The 21,278-nt window shown below is 39.3% G+C and overlaps 1 protein-coding gene across 1 annotated transcript; it reads right to left on the bottom strand.

The window, feature by feature from the left end:
• Nucleotides 1-13,759: 13,759 nt before the first annotated feature.
• opm (transmembrane emp24 domain-containing protein opossum) lies at nucleotides 13,760-21,106 on the bottom strand. Its single transcript, XM_080281966.1, has 5 exons — nucleotides 20,937-21,106; nucleotides 19,657-19,760; nucleotides 17,771-17,969; nucleotides 16,120-16,287; nucleotides 13,760-14,958 (listed from the first exon to the last, which is right to left on the bottom strand). The coding sequence occupies exons 1-5, from the start codon at nucleotides 21,102-21,104 to the stop codon at nucleotides 14,875-14,877; spliced, it is 723 nt and encodes a 240-aa protein (XP_080138092.1). The 5' UTR covers nucleotides 21,105-21,106; the 3' UTR covers nucleotides 13,760-14,874.
• Between the last annotated feature and the right edge of the window lie 172 nt (nucleotides 21,107-21,278).

Here is a 21,278-nt window from a genome sequence, read left to right as displayed (position 1 = left end):
TATACTACCTTTGCCACGGAATATAGTATGAATGTATCTTGTTCGGAATGACGTCTGCTGTTCCATTTACATGTGTGATATCTGAAGAAAGTATGCATTGAACTGGACATTAAGGTACACCTTCACAAGGTCATTATCATTATCATCATCATCATCATCATCATCATCTTTGTTGTTGTTATCACGACCCTTATTCGCATTTAACAGATGGGATGAGGTAGGATTTATTAAAAAATAAATAAATAAAATAAAAAAGGAAGGGAACTATCAGACAGCTTGCCCAATAAAGTGGGTCACACAATCATTAACATAGTATTTGTAGCTTGGTTTCACCTCATAAGCAAAATCATGTGCTTATTTTTTTTTTTTTCATAGATCCACTTCAGATACACCTGTCAGATACATACTGTAATTCTATTCAATTCCCAGTAAAAAATAAAAGGGGGGGAGTGTCCAAACTTATTCTTTATGCATACGTAATCCATCCATATTGATCTCTTTTCAATTCTTTAGTCTCCGTAGCTTCCACAGCTCACTTTCTTACACACTGGTACCATAACCAACTCAGCTTTTGGCTTACCACATCACCTCACACCTTCACACTCACTCACATAACCATTAACCCTACCCTATGTCCAAAAGCCCATACCATCAAGTCTTCTACCCAACTTTTTAAGGAATGTTTGATTTCTTTACAACATGAAGCTTCATAGTTTTATCCTATCAACTCTACACAACTGATTGCATTCTTTAACTCATAAACTGCAGCACTGTGGATTGTGGCTGTGCCTGTGATTACAGCTTTTCAATTTTTCACCAGTTTTTGTTTTGGGATGATTGTATATATAAAAAAGCATATATATGTCCATTTTTAAGTCAGTCTTGCAGAGTTTTGCCAGAAAAGAATTTCGAAGTTGAATACTTTCGGTAGTGCAGACATTTTCAGGTCAGTATCTGTCATACGATAGTTTAATCACTTGTCAGTTTGCACCAAAATTATGCATGGAGAAGGTTGAAATTGATGTGAATTTTGAAATGCATGTCACATTCTTCCATATCATTTGCCAATATATGTTGCAAAATTTGGGTTATCAGTTCCATTTCCACTGCTGACATTCGTAGCTTTTCACACGCATTCTATACCGACGTCACTTCATGCAGTCCTCTTGTAGCCTTCATACAAGAATGTAGTCATATGTTTCATATCAAGGGCTTCATAGTACCAGTACCCTTTTTTTCAAAACTCATGCCATACCGATGTCTCTCCCCGCAGTTCTCTTGTAGCCTCCATACAAGAATGTAGTCATATGTTTCATATCAAGGCCTTCATAGCACCAGTCCCTTTTTTTTCTTTGAGTCACTCCATTTGCCACTTCCGTTCGATATCAACAGTACAGTACATCTTTTTTCCTTTAAATGCACAAAAGTGCTTAAATTCAAGTCCCTCCCTATTCATGGGCACATCATGCTGTAAGTTACTTCCTCTTTCAACTGCCATTACTTTACTCAAATCTGCATTTATTTCCAAATGCCACCCACATACTGTATATTCCTAAAATTTTGACGAGGACCACAAAATCTTGTTCACAATAAGCAAGCAGCACACGATCATTTTCATACATTGGATCAGAGTTTTTCCATATGTTACCTTTATCTCCAACCCTAGTCCCCCTTACCTTAACTATTTTTATCAGAAGTTTTAATCCCGACAGTTTTTCTCTTGCAACTGACTCAGTTCAGTACAGTTGAAAAGAACTCACAGTAATCAGTGCTTAACTCTAGTGCATTTTGGCTTTGATAAGTTTATGTACTTTCAATAGTACAGTATGCCCATACATTTCTTTTTTGGCATTATTCTGTGTCCAGCATTGTTTACAGTGCATAATTTGCCTTTCATAATTACTGTACAGTATATTGAACTCACATTAGTTGCAACAGACTTTTTCCTCATTTATGGACTAGCTCAGTGTATCCAGAAAAACTATATACTGTATTTGTTTAATCATTTACATTAGACGTAGATTATAGCAAGGCAGGTATGTCTGTACACTGTGTGTATATATATATATATATATATGCTGTGGTAGTTGGGGGTGCTCACCATCCACTCACTCGATGTAGAGCTGCTCTCTGGTATCTGCACTTTCCTCTCCTCCATCCTTCTTTCCTTCCATCCTCTTCTGTCATTCTTTTCTTCATTCTTTCCTCGTCCTTCTGCCTATGGGTGACTGTACACTCCCTCTTTTGTCTTTCTATCCTTCATTCTTTCCTCTTCCTTCTGCCTGTGGGTGACTCTACACTGAGTGACAAGCCAAATGGTTTCCAGTACACCAGGAAACCATTTACTATGCTGGATGGTAACCATATAACCAAATTTTGGCGCCTGGTGGTTTAATGGGTAATTACAGCGCTCCAATCAGATTGAGCCAGTGAAGGTTTATATCCAAGGGATGGTTGGGATTTATTGCTTATGTAATGGCACTCAGGGATGAGTGAGGCTGGTCACTCTCATCTTAAATGTCAGGACCAACTTGCCTAGCCCCAGGCTCCTACGCTCCTCATGGGGCAACGTAGGATTGGATGACCGATTGATTGATACATATATATATATATATATATATATAATAGTGTAATGCTATATATATATATATATATATATATATATATAATAGTGTAATGCTCAAATTTCTGAAAACACAGGTTTTTGTCAAGAATTTTGTCATTTTTGTGTAGGTACTCACTTCCTGCAGACAGAAAAAAAAAAAAAAAAAAATCTGTTGGCTGTTGATTTTCATACATGAATCCTCTCCTCTGTGACTGTAGGATAATAAATTATAGTAATGATACAGTGATTACTGAAGGGAATGCTAAGCAGGGGAATGTCAATATGTATAACTGATGGTAATGACAGAGAATTCCGGTTTTCGAATAAAATTAAATTTTGTAAAGCCTTTTTATCTTGGCCATTTTAGAGTTTGCAAAATGCTTCTCTCAAAGCTAAATTCTGTTCATCATACTGGTCTTTGTTTGGCTTCTGGTGCTTTTTGGTCAACTCTGCTGCAAGTTTTTGTGCTGAATCAGGCATTCCCCTGCTCTTACCATCATTCTCTTCCCACTATCAGGTCCTGTGCATTTCTCCTTCAGTTCCTTACAAATAAGGTACGTGATCTTCCCTGCCTTCTCCAATGCCCTTTTCACTTGGTCTCTCATCTCCTTCCATTACCCACATCAGGTCCCCACCCCTCTTCAGTCTGTTGATTTAGACTTTCCTCCTATTTTTCCACTTCATCTGGTTTCCTTCTCACCTTGGTTTCTGCCTCCTGCTGTGGTCTGCCTTTTCCTCCCTTGTTTTAAGTCTCTTTTTTTCCCCTGGACACTCTTTGCTTCCTTTTTCTCGAGCATATATCCTGTCACTCTTCTGGCATGCACATCATTACTGATGGCTCCAAATTTTGCCATGGTGTTGGGTTTGCTGTTGTGTTCCCAGACACCTTCTTCTGAAGTACACTTACTTCCGTTGCAAGTATTCTCACTGCAGAACCGTATGCTATTCTCTATGCTCGGAAGTCTTTTCCTAGGTTCTCCTCCTCCACCTTTGTTATTTTTCTGATTCTCTAAGTGTGCTTACTACCTTACACACCAAGCTTTCTCATCCTCTAATGATCTAATCACCTAAATTCAAGAGTGGCTATTCTGCCTTTGTTCTGAAGAAAGTCAGTTTACTTCTGTTTGTTTCCTAGCCATATTAGGATTGCAGGTAATGAACAAGCTGACTCATTGGCATGCTCTGCTCCTCTCTCCACCCCATTCCTACTTGTATCCCTCTTCTGGCCCGTCTCTTCTGTGAATGTCAGCAGTCTTTGTGGAACCTGCAGGTTCACAACAAACTTCACTGTGCTAAACCCTCATTTCTTGCCTGGTATATATCAACCCACCCCAGTTGTTGATGGGAGACTATCCTTGCTCATCTTTGCTTGGGCCATACTTGCCTCACCCATGGTCAGTTGATGAGCCATGACCCTCAGCACTTATGTTCACACTGTAACTGCCCTATGACTGTCCATTACCATCACCTTTTTTTTGATTGCTCATCTACATTCCAACACTGTCTCGGAGCTTTCCCCTTCCTTTCCTCACTACATCAGCCCTCACAGCTTACTGATTTCCTAGGTGGCTCTCCCACCGTTTCTGTTTCCTATATTATCACTTTTCATACTGCTCTTCACACCATACATTTAAAATAATTATCTTCCCCACTCCGTTCTCTCTTAGTGCCACAGTATCATATTATGGCTTGATGCTTGTTCTTCGTTATTCCTTATTTCTCTCTCTCTTTGTGTACATTTGTACACAATTGTGTCTCTCCAATATATATATATATATATATATATATACAACAAGCGCTTGCATAATGCGCGATCACAGAGCGTGATTCTCGCATAACACGGGTGCTATTTTGCGTCTCCTAAAATGCGGAAAAAAATAGATTTAATGTGGTTGGAAGAAGCTGCTAATTTTTTACGGTACCTAACTACTCGGTGATAATATACGTAACGTGGTGGGAGGCCCCAATTAATGTTTCAGAGTCATATTACGTGGCCAGTGATAGACAGAACGCAGTGCAAGGCATAAAATTATGGTTGGAATTCACACTGGGGCACATGGTAGACAGAGTGCAGATTGCATCGGCCTATGACATATTGCTATCATGTGTCTGTGCAGGGTGTCGTCATGGTCCACTGAGCATTCCTGCCTCAGTTGAGCCTACCCTCTCCCTGCCCTCTGGCTGCACACGTGCTCTTTGTGATCTTTGCTCTATTTTTTGACCACCTGACCCAGTCTGACCATGCTGCTGCACTATGACCCTGCCAAATGTCGGAAGTCTCTGATGCAGGAGCAGAAGGTGAATGTCATCAATAGGAAGGAGAGAGGATAGCAAAACTGTGACATTGCGAAATTTTACAAAGTAAACGTGGCCACCATTAGTACGATTCTCGGCACGAAGAAAGCCATTCTAAGGACAGCTTGGATATAATTATGAAGGATCACCCATGGACAAGAGGATACGAGTGTCTGAACCTCCTCTCTTAATGATGGAGAGGTTTCTGCTGATGTACTGCAACTGGAAGGGAAGGAAAGGTGTGCCAATCGACTCTTTATTAGGTAGGTAAATATCCTGGGGGGGGGAAAAAAAAAAAAAAAAAAATTGCCCCAAAGTTTGAACTTGGGGCTGGTTTAGCTACCACGAAAGCCTTTAACATGTAAACATATGGCGCTATAATGTGGAATTCCCATTAAGCAGGAACTTCAAGGCACAATATTCCCGTGTTATGCGAGCGCTTGCTATATATATATACTGTATATATATATATATGCACACACTGTATATAAACTCATGGCCCAGATTTAATACTTGGGCAATGTCCATTCTGATTGTCAGAGAGTAGACTTAGGTGTATACTATAGTCACTGCTTGGAAATGGAGATGATTTCCATGATGATGATGATGTCTGCAAAAAAAAAAAAAAGGTCTGACTTATGGTAAGTGCATCAAAATGGATCCAACTTAAACAAAATTACCCTAATCCAATGTGCCTCAGCTTAGTTAAGTAAGTTACACAGTATACTACCTAACTTAATGTAAGTCTATTGCCATGACAAAATGTCAGTGAAGAAGGAACTGAAAACACAAGAGGAATATTTGGTACTAAATAATGATACATCCAGAGTTTGATACAGAATTAATTACATAGGTTTCAATGTATGTAGTAGTGTGGTATGGTACTGTACTTTAAGCATACAGTATCATATGGCTGTTTGGTGCTGGTGTGATATGTGCTTGGTGGTGGTGGCCATATGCATATTGATTTATTTGACTGAATGATTTATTTTTACATGTTTTCACTTTATTTGTTTATTTAAATAGTATCAAATAAATATATATTTCAGGCTGTAGTTTTATTTGAACTGTCGTAAAGTACAAAGAGGTAAGTGCAAGATCAAATGGGCTAGGATATGAGTACTGTACCCCTGCACAAAAGGTACAGTAGGTGATCATTACATTTGTACTAGGTACTTGGAGGGATACAGAACAAAAGGAAGAATTTGGTGTTAAGTTTTGAGAGTAAGTAGGTGGTTTTGAGTGGAAGGGGTTTTGGTAGATGGGGGGGATCTGAATGCAGTGGTGAGGGATGAGATATCAGAGGGAATAAGGGGAGCATGGAGTTCCTTGAGTATATGAAAATGGTCAACTGATTGTGAGAGTTGATCAGAAATATATATATATATATATATATACTGTATATATATATATATATATATATATATATATATATATATATATATCTATTGCCAGACGCCTCAATCCCGTTTGAGGTGGCCACAAACAAATCGCCTCCAAGTCGCCCTGTCCCCCGCCATTTCACTGCCCTGCTCCCAACTCTCACCCCCCTCTCTCATATACCTCTCCACCCCATCCCTCCATCTCATCATCGGCCTCCCCCTCCCTCTTCCCCCCTCCACCTCACTCACATACACTCTCTTCGTCAGTCTTTCACCCTCCATCCTCTCCACATGGCCAAACCACCTCAGTGTGTTCCTCATAACGCTTCCTATCACATCCACATCCACACCACAACGCTCCTTTATATCCTCATTCGTCAGCCTGTCTCTCCATGTGACTCCACAGGCTCCTCTTAAATAACTCATTTCCACTGCTCTCACTCTTGACTTGTGTCCTTCCAACATTGTCCAAGCTTCACTTCCGTACATTAGAGTTGGTATCACAATACTGTCATGTAGTAACTTTTTCACTTCCATGCTCACTTCCCTGTTTCTTATCACTGCTTTCAAAGAACCAGCAACCTTTCTTCCCTGCTGTACCCTTTCAAGCACTTCACCCTCCAAACCTCCATCCTTACTCATCACACTACCCAAGTACTTAAACGTACTCACATTTTCCAATTCCTCACCATCCAACCTCGCTGTACATTCACTAACTTCACCTCTCTCAAAGACCATCACTTTACTCTTCCCTACATTCACCTTTAGGTTCCGTTTCTTACACACTCTCTCAAACTCATCCACCAAGCCTTGCAGCTCCCCTTCGTCTTCACTCAACAACACAGTATCATCTGCAAACAACAGTACAGGGAGTTTGCAAACACTATCCTCTCTCACCAGGGCCACTCCAACATCCACTACCCTACCTTGTACCTCTTTTATTACCCCATCCATGTACAGATTGAACAACCATGGAGACATGATACATCCCTGTTTCAAACCAACTTTCAAAGAGAAAAATTCACTTAGTTCACCATCCACACGCACTGCAGCCTTCGCACCATCGTACATACTCTTCACAGCATTCAACAACTTCCCATCTACTCCATATATATATATATATATATATATATATACATAAAAAAAAAAGCAGTATGGATGGATAATAACAACAATGAATGTGCCAGTGAAGAGGCATTGTGAGAGATTTGCTGCTGAATGAGAATGTTCTGGGAGTTGGGGGGGGGGGGGGGCAGTGAATTTAGCAGAATGAAGGCATGTGTGGGACTGGTAAGTGGGCAGGGTTCTGAACAAGATGTGTGTATTGAGATCTGGGGAGAATGAGACGAAATGATGAAAGATCGTGGGTAAAGAAGGGTGAAAGCAGAATGAAAATACAGTAATTCAAGGAAGTTGCACTGAAGAGTACTAGGGAGGTGTATGATATGAGCGGTGGATGGAAGGAAAAGATTAGGTAATGAGTAGTGAAATGAGGCCAGAAACTTGGTAAAGAAGACTGAGAATTTTTGAGGAAGTAACCAGTTAAGCAACAATCGAGTATACTGAGAATTTTTGAGGAAGTAACCAGTTAAGCAGCAATCGAGTATATAAAGGAGATATGTACACCTACTTTATCACAAGTGTAAAGGTATCATCCCCATCAAAGATAATTTTATCATTTTCACTATCTCTAGATTTTATTCAGCACTTACCCCCTGGGGAGGTTGGGGGGAAGAATACTTCCCTAGCATCCCTGCTTGCCATAAGAGGTGACTAAAAGGGGCCTTTTTGTCTCCAGTCTTTCTCTCCTTACTGTCCTCTTCTGCCCTACCTCTCTTCTTGATATCTGGGTGTTTCCTCCAGCCTTTACTTTTCCCCCTGTTCCTACAGTGCCATACAATCATATTACTGTATAGCTTGGTGCTAATTCTTCAATATTCCTTCCTTGCTTCAGCACTTCTCAAACTGATGGTGTTAGATGTAGACTTCCTTTATCCCTTCACCACTACAAACCCTTATAAAGATGAGTAAAATCAACCAGTAGTAACCTGTTAAAAAAAAACAAAAAAACAATCATAGTGAAGCTGTTAAATGTACAAGCTGCTATAAAAAGAATGGTGTCATGATGCAAGGCAGGGACACTGATGACATGAATGTGCAGGCTAACTACCACACTTTTATCATCATGGCAAATGAAAATGATAAGTACTGGCTCAAAATAATTCAACAGGCATAGTGACCACACCACTTTTCTTTCATGGCAGGGACACTGACGACATAAATGTGCAGGCTAACTACCATACTTGTTATCATCATAGCAAATGAAAATTATAAGTACTGGCTCAATTCAACAGGCATAGTGACAACCCCACTTTTCTTTTAGACTAAAGGCCGAGCTGTGACAAATCCACCACCACTGTGCTTATGTGGGATGGCAGTGCCGGAAGTGTGGCCACCTTTTCAGAGTTGCCATAACCACATGCAAAGATTGAAAAATTAGTGCAATATTTAGAATAAAATACTTTAATATCAACACAACTTTTTACTTATCCATGTCAAACTTCTAAGAAAGACATAATAAGTATTTCATTTTACCCAGAATGAAAAGAACATCTGTTAAAAAATACATATTAATCACCACACACAAACTGTGCTTGTCCTACAACCATTAATGCATCACACTATACAAAATTCAGCTGCATCATAATATTAAAAATTAGCATTCATAAACTGCACTCCAACTAAGGTACTGTGGATTAAAACTGCAAAGGCAAATGAACTTAAAAAAACTGCAGTTTGAGTATAAGAGAAAATTATGTTCTACCAAAGATTTATTACTGCTGACTTGCCTCTGCTGAGGTTTCACACAGTTACTCCTTAAGCAATTGGCCAAAAAAGTTCCTGTATAGCTGGGTATGCCAAATTCCAGATTGAACACTATGGCTACTGTCTGGTACAGACAATAAATTCAAAATACTGTACTGTACAATCAGTCCCCTTTATAAGTTAGGATATGATCTAAATTTTAAACTTCTTACTCATAACCAAAACTATAAATGAGAAACTGGGAAATCAATTTCATTGACACCAATTAAAATTAACAAGCAATTTTTCTTTACTTCACTAAGGTCAAACAGCTAAAAAATTATGTCAAATGAGTGATAAGGTGAAGTTTCTGTTGTAAATATGGTATTTACATCTGTAAATACTTTTGCAATCCAGTCTCAGTTCAATGAGCAGAAATGTGATTCTGTCTTACAGTATGCCACATGGTGTTCATATGCTTTTTACGCTAACTGGACATCAAGCATTATCACTGCTAAACTAATAAGAATCACACCTTGTAGTCACAAACCAAACTTTTCACACCTTAAAAAAAAAAAAAAAAAAAAAAAAAAAAAAAAAAAAAAAAAATGAGTCAGCCTTCCTGTGTTGAAGTTTTATTCTGTATTTGTCTGCATTCTCATATCTGTTGGTACCATACAAACTTCACTTCAAAATTCACATCCCGTCTCGGTCATGCAGGGAACCTTATGGCTTCCTATGAATCACATTGCCAATCCCTTCAATTTCCAGCTAGTCTTTTAGCTGCTTATTTGCTATTCTGCCATCTAATATTCTGTAATCTGTCATTCAGGGAAGCACTACATATCTAGGACTCAATTCTTAGTTTCTAATTATTGTATTAAACTATGTACAGTACTGTACTGTATAGGTATTACTGTATTTAGAGCCAATTTAATTGTGCACCTGTTCCCAGATACTAACACTCAGATGGTCCTCCATGTATTAACACTCATGATATTCTGCACATGTTCCCAGACACTAACACTCAGGATGGTCCTCACGTACTAACACTCATAAAGGGGTCCATGTGCATGTGCGTGAATTGCAATCCCCTCTCCTTTTCAGATAGCAAGTCTTTATTGCAACATGATGTGAACACAGAACACATGTGGCAGAACTGTTTGTGTGTGTGCTACTTAGTGACCAGAGAATCATTTCCCCAAAAGGGCAAGGACTGGAATCATCCACACTTGCACAAACCCCAAAGAACTTTTATGAGTGATGAATGCTGCTCTTGACAATGACTGAAACACAAAAAAGTCTTTCGTTCAAGTGCAAGAACAGTCTTTGTAAAAGGAAAAGAAAAAAGGAAAAAGAAAACTCAAAACAGGGCTGCACACCACCCCACAATGAGAATAAAGAATAGAAGCATTTTCCTCCCGTGAACACATTAACCCATTCAGCAGAATGATGTATTTTATATTTTTGCTACCTCCAGACAAGTTCATTAGGCCCAAGAGATTTTTCAAATTGGAGGCACTGGACACAGACCTTATTCATCCCTTCAATACTGGTTTTCCTAAGCTAAAGAAAATAATCTGGTTGTGTGTGGGGGGGGGGGATCACCATTATGGTTTAGATCAATGTAAAAATGCCATCATAAGGAAGTGATTAAGAAGGCCCATCATCAGTTCCTATCCTTCTTCCATCATTCTATTAATCTTTTTCATACACCATTTCACACTGCTCTACCTATATTTATCTATGGTCAGACACCTTAATCCAGCAAGGATGGCCATAAACATATCACATCCATGTCACCCTGCCCTTTGCCATTTGGTTGGCTTCCCTCCAACTCACACCCTCCTTTCTCTGATACATCTCCACTCCATCCCCCCATCTCATCCTTGGTCTCCCCCTCCCCCTCTCAACTTCTCACATACACTTTCCTAGTCAGCCTCTCATTCTCATTCCAATGATGTTTGTAAATTTCACACTCGCTACCTTTACATGATTTTATTTCGCTGTTGCTACCTTTACATGATTTTATTAGGCAAAGAAGAGACATTTTGAACTGGAGAAGTCTTTCTCATGGATAAAATAAAGTAGTAGTAAAAAAGAAATCTGACTGATGAGGTTAGCCATCCATGTGCATAATTAACAAAGAGGACAAACTTGGTGCAAAATTAAGGCAGAATGTATGCAGGCAGCCAGCGCAAAGCTGATGTGCTGGGAGGATGAGAAGAAGAAAAGAACAAGGTTCAGAGCAATGCCTATTGACTACATGAGGGGTCCTTAAAGCAGACATTCAATATTTGCTAAATTCCAATCATCCCCTAGACTAAGACACACAACCATCACATTTACAATCCAGACTTTTATATCAGTTCTAAGTTCCAACAAACTGAGATAGAGAAGGCCTTGCCTAGGCCTCATGGTAATACTGGGAAGTGAATCAGGGGGCTCCAGTTACAAGCTGTGTGCTTCTGATTAAACCATAGCCACCCTCAGTTTAGAAGGCTGCCCAGAAACAGTTCTATTAAGGTGACACACAAAATGAGTGGGACATTCTTGTGTCAGTCTCATGGGGAACTTTTTAGAACCAGATTAATGGGTACCTTGTAAAGTTACTGCCACTGGATTCAACAAAGCTTGTATTTTTATCCTCATTATATTTTAGGCATTAACCAAAATGTCAACCTATTACAGTAGTGTACATGGGTTCACAAAGCCAATGATCTGTGCTCTGACAGTAAACTGATTTTATGGAGAATAATCTGTCTTCAAGGTGAATCATGTTAATGAAAAATGCATCCCTCAAAAGCCTCATGTCCAGATGAACTGTATTAATTTAACAGCTGTTCACCTAATAACAGATTTTAACAGTACACCCTACATGTCAACAAGTGGACTGGCGGAAGGTTAGTGCCCTTTCCCATAAAACAAGTAACCCAAAAAGAAATGGCCACCCCTTACAGGATTAAGGCACCTAACTACAGACAGATAAACAGTACACTAATTATTAAAAGAAATATAACTGTACAACTGGGGACAAATGAACCTACCTTACTCTCACAATTAGCTTGGTGATATTTGGCAACCCTGCTATGAGTTTTCTCTACATAAAATGGAGTTTTTGACTAGTTAATATACACTTTTCTGTACTAGGCTCAGAAACTGAGCATCATATGAGAGTAAAACCAACCTAACCATAGGAATGTGGTGGGTTTAGTTACCTGAAGTCAATGAGTCAGGGACAAGTTCACCAAACATTTCACGAAGTCCACTTCACAGTGCCCTCTGTTGGATAACCTTCCTTTAACTGAGAGAAGTTTGATATTCTCTCCCTACAGATTACTCTTTGATATGATAAGTCCAGGATGAAAGTAATTAACATGCCTTAAGTGTGAAGCAGATGCAGTGGAATATTAAACTTAGGTCACTGCCTGTACAGTGCATGACCCCCTACACTGCATTAAAGTACAGGGAACTCTTACACTAAAGCTTCAACCATGGATAACACACATCCTCTAATTACTTTCACAGACATCATTTTCAATTTAGCAATAATATTGTTAATGAAAAATGGTGAACAAGAAGTTACTCATTATGAAAAAATGGTAAGTTGATCTTCACCTCGGTATCCAATAACTGACCAGTATTCACAGTTCTGAACAAGCTTATAATAGTAAAATTTTAGTGGTACATGGGGGGGGCTCACCATTCACTCACTCAATGTTGTGCTGCTCTCAGGTGACTGCCCTTTCCTCTCTTCCTTCCTTCCTTCCTCTTATGTCCTTCTTTCCTTTTCCTTCTGTCTATGGGTGACTCTACACTGAGTGACAAGCCAAATGCTTTCCTGTACCCCAGGAAACCATTTACTATGCTGGGTGGTAACCATATAACCAAACCATGGCACCAGGTGGTTTAGTAGGTAATGAAGGCATTCCAACTGGATTAAGCCTGTGTTGGTTTATATCCAAGGGATGGTTGGGGTTTATTACTCACATAATGTCACTCAGAGATAAGTGGGGCTGGTGACTCTCATCTTAAATGTCAGGACCAACTTGCCTAGCCTGGGGCTCCTAGGCTCCTCATGGGGCAACACAGGATTCGATGATGATGATGATGATGATGGTAACATTTTACATGACACTTCTGGGAAGACTTACAGAATGACAATGGAACCAAGCTCCACACCATGATAAGATAAAAATGTGACAGTGAAGGACCCTGTTAAGAAAGCCAGATCATAAAACTGAATCAGCAGAGTACAGTACTAGTTTTAATACTGAAAGGATAATACCAGTACAGTCATATTTGTGCATTCTAAATTGATGTCATCTAAACAACTTAAGAAGAAATAATATCAATATGTAATGAACTGATACAATAATTGCAGATGACAACTGAAGAATAGCTGGTGCTGATCAAACTAGAGTATTTTACCATTTCAGTCTGATATTCAATAACAAGCAGGAAATGTTATGATTTTAACTGCCAATTTTTTTTTTCTTTTTAATCTATGGCACTGACTAAATGAGGTATACAGGTACAGGTACAACACCTCAAAACATACAACACATATAATTGCAAGTAAGCCTGTGTATAACAATCTCATGATAAGTGATCTGGTCTTACAAAAAAAAAAAAAAAAAAAAAAAAAAAAAAAAAAAGAACATAACTGCATTATATGTGCTGGTTTGAGCAAGAAAATGCCATAAAACCTCATTACATGTCTACTTCACAGTATATTACAGGAATAAATACCCATATACCAGATATTTACTGAAAACTGGTAATATGTGTAAATTATATACAAATATACCAATATACAATAAACCCTCATTACATTAGACTGTGTTTTTATCTGACACATTACACCTACCGCACACTTTCACATCTGAGTCCAATACGGTACACTACACTACTGTATAAGTAAATAAAGTAAATCATGAGTAACCAATATTTATCTATACAGTACTATTTTATAAAGCTAAATAGGCTTTATCAATGTCCTGCATATTTCTTTCAGCATAATCTACTTCATTACTGCATCCAACATTGCAGTAGTATGCATACAACACTATATACTTTGTTGTACTTCATTGTACAGCACCTTGGATTCCCATGGCTGCATCAGACTTTTTCCCAAAGCATTTGACTTGTCTATTATATCCACAAAACTGTCACTGTGAACACTCACTGACATAAAGTGTTTTTATGACTGTCCTATCCAAATACTTCTGATACTCTCATGTAGTGAGGTTTTACTGTATGTTTATATATGCCTATTAACATACTGCATGCATATAATACAGTACAATACATAGTTTCTGGTATTTAAAAATATACAGTATGAACTTCTTACAGGAAACAGTTCATTAATTATTGCTGTATAAAAAGACTATGATCACTATACATATAAAAACTTTTAAAAAGAGATGCAATAACATATTATGCACATTTTTATAAAAACCACTACTGTATACCTGAAGCTACTGGCATCATTGGCAAACTTTTGATCATCAAACCTTATACAATAATAAACATGTTTAATATTAAATGGCAAACTGTCCAACACAGAAAATAAATACAGTTAGCTACTTTAACACTGCTGAATGCCCTTTCTGGAAAAATAAAATATAATTTGAATTAATTTTCAATGTAACTTACATGTTCTCTACCTGATCTCTCATATTCTTTAACAGTAGTCTGCTGGATGCTATGACCTTTGGTGATGAGCCAACATTTCTTCTAGCAATATTACAAATGATAAGTAGCTATGTAGAGCAGAGAATGACCCTAGGAGTAAGTTGATGATGATCCTTTTTTCCAAATTCGGTGCAGCTTTGATTTGTCATCAAAAAGACTCCTTAGCAAAATCACCTGCAATGGAAAGAGAGAAAAAATATAGTCAAATCTGCACATCTGGCAATGCTGAGTCTCAACATTCACAAGACAATACACTATACCAACTTGTGATGTCCATACGTGCTCCCTACGTGTCAACAAGTGGGTTGGTGGAGGGTTAGTGTCCCTCCTCGTAAAACAACTAACTCTAAGTCAAATGGCCACCCCTTACGGGATTGTGGCATCTGGCAGTAGATAGATAGATAGATAGTGATGTTCTTTTCTACTGCTATATTCTATATGCACAGTAAAAATATTCAGAACATATCCCCTGACACCCCCCCCCACACCCCCCATGTGCCAAACCTCTGAAAGAGGAAATAAGCTTCTTTGTACACACTTCATCTGACTAATGCAGTCCCTTGCCAATTCTTTAGGGTCATCAATTTTTATACCTCTTTTTCTTTACATACTCATTTATCAAATCAATCCATATTCTTTTTAGCTATAACACTTCCTCTCACCCTCAGACTCGCTGACATAAACCCATTTCACCAACCAATCTATTTTCTCCATATGACCATACAATCCATGCATACCCCCTTTCACTCTATTATCAACAAACCTCGTAACTCCACTTCTTTCACAAATCACTATGGCCATTATCCTATCCACTTTAAACACATCAGACATTCCTTAACAGTCTCCTTTAACTAATTTTACTCATGCCTATTCACACTCACGCCATAGCTACCAGTTTCACTCCTGTATGTTAATGTGGGTGCTAACACATCCTCATGCAGCCTCCATATTAATTCTGTGCACCAAATACTGTCTACTGGGTATATGAATATTTCCCATCAATTCACTTCAAAATACAACGGGAAACTGAGACTGGATGACCATTATGAATGCAGGAAACTTCTATGATATAACTCTAACAGCCTTTCAGAAAGGAGGATGATGATGTTAATCCAGGCCCATCTGGATGTATGGCTGGTGGACTGCAAGATGAAGATTTCCTTCTGTAGTTCACCAACCCCCTTCTAAGAGATATCGAGGGAATTGAAGGATGTCTGCATGACCAAGCTGTGGAAATGCTTGATTATACAGGTGTTACTGCATGAAGGTGTCCTTCTCCGACACCTTTAAAAAGAATATGAGCAGGCCGAGGGATGTAGTGTGTGTGTGTCTCACCTGGATGGTGCCTGTGACAATCATGACAATGATGTTGATAAGGGACCAGGAAAAGACCTTGGAGCAGTTGTTCTCAGCTATATTTCGATCCCGGGCCTCGTACGCTCGCAACTGATCCTGCATGAATCGTGACTTGGTCAAGTGCCCTCGGATCCTATCCATTGCATCCTGAGGATGTAAAGTAAAATATTGTATATACAAACATTTTCCACAATACTGCATACACAATAAAGAGAGCATCTGCATAAATACTGAAGAAATGAGGCACCCACTGCCAGGGGGGCATAACCCACAATCTGGCGATTTTCAGATTTTCGCGGGAAATTACCCTAGAAGCCTTACCCTACCATGCGGTAAGTCTGGCCATGGTAAAAGCAACCTATCAACAAGGCAGAATAGGAGCCAAAGTTGCACATTTTGGGGTGCACCAAAAATGTAATGAAGTATGGTTTTAGTGAGCTAGACGGGCCTACTCGTGGCAGTACATGGTGCTGGCTCCGGTCTACGAGCACACATTTCTCGGATACCAATGTTCTCATGCTGCTGCTCAACGAATCACGAGCGTTCTTGTGTACCATGGAGCGCCAGCAGCCATTTAAGGCCCAGAGGGAGTGTACGCTTCTTAGTGGTGGCTCTTTAATTTCAGCTTTATACCTGGATTTATGTAACATCATGAGTTCTAATGATTCACCTGTGGAAGATGAACAACCAGTGTGTACACGGAATAGACTTAGCAAGCCTGAAACATGGAAAAAAGAACGTTGCAAAGAAGAAAAGAGAGTGGGGAGTCTGACCCATATGATGATTTCCTCGAATATTGACCCCCCACCCACCAATCCACTCCAGCACTACTGGCTCCAAGAGATTGGTGAGTACAGGTAGACCACGAGATATGATACCCCTAAATGTGACACCCCAGCAAAGCAATAGGGATAGAAATACCACCCTACCCGGCCAAATGATGGCCGAACCGCGGTATAACGATTTTTTATTTTACCGATTTTGATATCTTTTACTTAAGTTTTGCCTTTAGGTTGATTCACAAACCGTTTTTAGATTTAGATATGATACTCCGCCTAGCAATGTGTTTTTACTTAACTAACTGCATCGCTAAACAAGGGTATGCCTGTATTCATATTTTATAAATTTAATCAATTCCCTACTGATAATATCACTATAAGTCATCTTTACCACCTTAAGGGGGATTAATGCCCGAGCTAGACCTCATCAGATCATAGCCCTGCTAGGGTTACATTACTGTTCCAGGTACAGTACCATAGTAATAATTTCATAAGCTCTATGAAGGTAGGGTGGATTTTTATTTATTTATTTATTTTTTTAATTCATAGATCTTGGTCAGCTAGATGATGAAACTGATAAAACATAACGTACCATATGATTATGTATGAAATTCATGGTAAACTTTATTGTCAACTTTAACCCCAAGTTGCTGAAAACTATGTTTTTTTGGAATTTGACCCTCTAGCAGGGGATGCCTCAAATGTGAGAGCCTGGAGTATCTAAAACCTGTCAATCCTTCAATATAATACAGTATAGTGATAGATGATGCCTAAAGGGTCTGAATTAATATCAATCCAGACTGTAAGGATGTACAGGCGCAGTGAAGGAGTTAAAAGTGCCTTCCTCTCACCTTAATGTCCTCAATCTTCATGTCATATATTTCCTCAGCTGTAACCCCTGGAAACCCATTTCCCCATATGCCATCCTCATCCTCATCATCATCGTTGTCACTCTCTATCATGATGCCAAAGAACACAGTTTTAGAGTTGAATCGTGAGAAGGTGTTGTCCCAGCAGATGCGGTAGTCAGCCTCTTCAGACATAGTTGTCCTAGAGGAAAGAAGGAAGTCTTGCAGTTCATCAATGGGATAATTCTGATAGATAATTGGGAACCCAATGATGATGTAGCATTATTTAATTATCAGTTCTCTCTCTCTCTCTCTCTCAGCAAAAAAGGCAAAACAAAACTGTGTTAGCACAGTATATGAGATTGCCTGGTTTTTGTTGGAGGCCTCCAAAAGGGATGGCCACTGCAAACAATTATCTAGACTAAGTTATACTTTCATGCTTCATTCATACAATCAAACCTTTTCCTTCCTATCTTCTTTCTCCACGCTAAGTGGTTCCTTTCTTCCAACACTACACTCCATCTCTCTTTTTTATCATCTTCCTATCAATGGGATCCTGTCTATCATCTTGCATTCACTGCATAGCTCTCAGTATTATTATGTTGAAACATTTCTCTTCACCCACTGGCCCACACTAAAACTCATTCATTCAGGTCTTTTGTTATTCCCAAATGACTTGAATACAGTACTTATGGTCCAATCTGACCCACTATTTATATATCCATTTTGCCCATGTCAGGAATGATCAGTTCAATTTTAGTCAAATAATTTCTATTCCCCTCTCCCCTCCCTCAAGATGAACTTTCTTGTCATGGCAAACTTCATGACTGATGATGGCATTCATGACAGTCCATTACTACCAGCAATGACTGAGATATTGTGTTTTAGCTACATCTCAACACAGTCCACTGCTGACTCCATGAACAATATGCTGAACTGACTGTTTTTACAGCTATGGAAAATACAGTTAATAAATTTTAGCATCATTCACTTCAGTCACATCTTTTAAAATTCATCCTGGCTATGGCTAAATGATTTTAACTGCTTAAGAGAGACTGTTCTGACAGAAGGAATTTCACACAATCTTCACTTCAATCATAAGATACCTTTTTCATCCATCCATCCATCATCCAATCCTATGTTGCCCCATGAGGAGCGTAGGAGCCCAGGGTGAGGCAAGCTGGTCCTGACATTTAAGATGAGAGTGACCAGCCTCACTCATTCCTGATTGGCACTACGTGAGCAATAAACCCCAAGCACCCCATGGATATAAACCTTCACTGGCTCAATCCGATTGGAGCACTGTAATTACCCACTAAACCACCAGGTGCCAAAATTTGGCTACGTGGTTACCACCCTGCGTAGTAAATGGTTTCCTTGTATATTGTATATAGGAAACCATTTTGCTTGTCACTCAGTGTAGAGTCACCCACAGGCAGAAAGAAGAGGAAAGAATGAAGGAAAGACAGACAGAAAAGGGAGTGTAAAGTCACACGTAGGCAGAAGGATGAGGAAAGAATGAAGGAAAGAAAGACAAAAGATGATGGAATGAAAGAAGGATGGAGGAGAGGAAAGGGCAGACATCTGAGAGCAGCACTACATCAAGTAAGTAGATGGTGAGCACCCCCACCTACCTTTTTAATTCACTATTTCAGCTACTGCCAAGTGACCTATGACTAAAAGGCTAATCAGATGCATAAACACATCATGATAATTCAACAAAATTTAATAAAATAAAGGATCATTCAACACTGGATGGGAACAATTTTCCTACAAGCTCACATACTCTTGTCCAATTTTATTATTTCAGATTCATTTAACATTCATTAAATTATTTAGTAATTGGCTACATATAGTAGACGACAATAAAACTTCACTAATTCACTTACCTGTGTGAGCCCTCTCCCTTACGAACATCTTGATAGAGTACGGTTCCTGATGGCCCAGCTATATAAAAATTGATGTCAATCTCTCCTTGACCACCATCAATCACCTATCAAGGAAAAAAAAAAAAAAAAAAAAAATCTTAGTTTACTTTCCCCAGTATATGAGGCTGATATACATACATATATTATTTGAGTTTTATGCCGTGTCCATCATTTTTCTTGACAAGGGCAAAGGCCCTGCCCCTGGGTAGAGGACTTTGGTTTAGAGCATGTGGCACTTTATGATCGGATGCCCTTCTGGATGTCAACTAGTGACCCTTGGGAGGACTTGAACCTCGACCCTTCAGTCAGAGCAGAGCGCTCTAACCCGCTGAGCCAGGAAGGCTTCTTCAGATTGTTAAAAATTCATCATCATCATCATCTGGACTTCCTTTCCCACACTAAGGCAGGGTGAGGAGTAGCAATGTCTAGACAACTCAAATTTGCCCAATCCAAAGGGCCACACTTTCATTCGTTCATCATTCAAGCCCCCGGAATCCTGGCCTTTAAATAGCCAATTTCCACTGAATATAGCAAGAAAATATGAAATACCAAACTGCTTTTCATACCTGAATCATACACCACACTGTGAGGAATAATTAGTGAAACCTCATACCCTAAAAAGCAGATGCACAAGTTAATTAAATGCTTTTACTGAATAACGTATTTACCACGTTACCTGTGGTAGGTGGTGGCGATCACCATCCACTCACTTGATGTAGTGCTGCCTACTTCTTTCTTAGCCTTTATCATTCCTTTTCTGTGCCTGTCTTCCTTTTTCTCCCATCTTTCCTGTCACTTCTTATTGCCTTTTTCCTTTACAGGTGGCTTTACAATGAGTAACAAGCCAAATGGTTTCCTGTAAGCCAGGAAACCACTTACAATGCTGGGTGGCAACCATATAACCAAACTATACGTGCTCCCTACATGTCAACAAGTGGGTTGGTGGAGGGTTAGTGCCCCTCCCCGTAAAACAAATAACTCAAAGTCAAATGGCCACCCAGTGCGGGATTATGGCGTCTGGCAATAGATAGATAGACCTGCAAGTCTAACCCGAGTCAACAAAATATTACCAACTACCAAGCATTACGAAACAACTTTGGTGTTACAGAATTTAACCATTGGTTATGGGATAATACGACCGCGAATATAATGGTGACGAGCACATGAGTGACGTGTCACTTGTCAGGCGTGGAAGAGCTACTCAGCCTAAGTCCTCGCATTACCTGCTTCCGTCACCTCACCTGATACTCAACGTCCAGTGTTTCTCCAGCCTTCACTAGCTCGTAGAAGCATTCCTCGGTCCCTGCCTTTACTTCTATGGTCATTTCTCTTTCTATCTCTCTGCACTGAGAGACACAAGCAAAGAAAGAGAGGGATATGACTAGAAAGACCGACAAATGACTAGCCATTGTTTATATCTGTTCGGCACCTAAAGGACTACGGACCCACTAATAAAATGTATAGTCCATATATTTTATCCTCGCAAATGAATAATTCTTGCTCATCGGAATTTTTTTTTCGTTCTCTGACTTGACTATTTGTTTCATGGGACTGTATTCTTATAAACTGCATGATGGCTTCAG

This window comes from Coenobita brevimanus, chromosome 92 (genome assembly GCF_032717465.1).
Source record: "Coenobita brevimanus isolate Jiangsu-jjx chromosome 92, ASM3271746v2, whole genome shotgun sequence".
In the NCBI taxonomy this organism is placed as follows: domain Eukaryota; kingdom Metazoa; phylum Arthropoda; class Malacostraca; order Decapoda; family Coenobitidae; genus Coenobita; species Coenobita brevimanus.
Note: the sequence above shows the minus strand (reverse complement) of the source record. Positions and strands in the feature narration are given on the sequence as shown.

Bases quoted from the DNA above. Each gene is read 5' to 3' on its own strand.
- opm (XM_080281966.1), bottom strand. From the start codon at position 21,104: ATGGCTAGTCATTTGTCGGTCTTTCTAGTCATATCCCTCTCTTTCTTT. The intron at 19,761-20,936 runs GTGAGGTGACGG...TTTCCTTGATAG, and splicing joins CACTGGACGTTGAGTATCAG to GTGATTGATGGTGGTCAAGG. The intron at 17,970-19,656 runs GTAAGTGAATTA...TCTTTCCTCTAG, and splicing joins AAGGGAGAGGGCTCACACAG to GACAACTATGTCTGAAGAGG.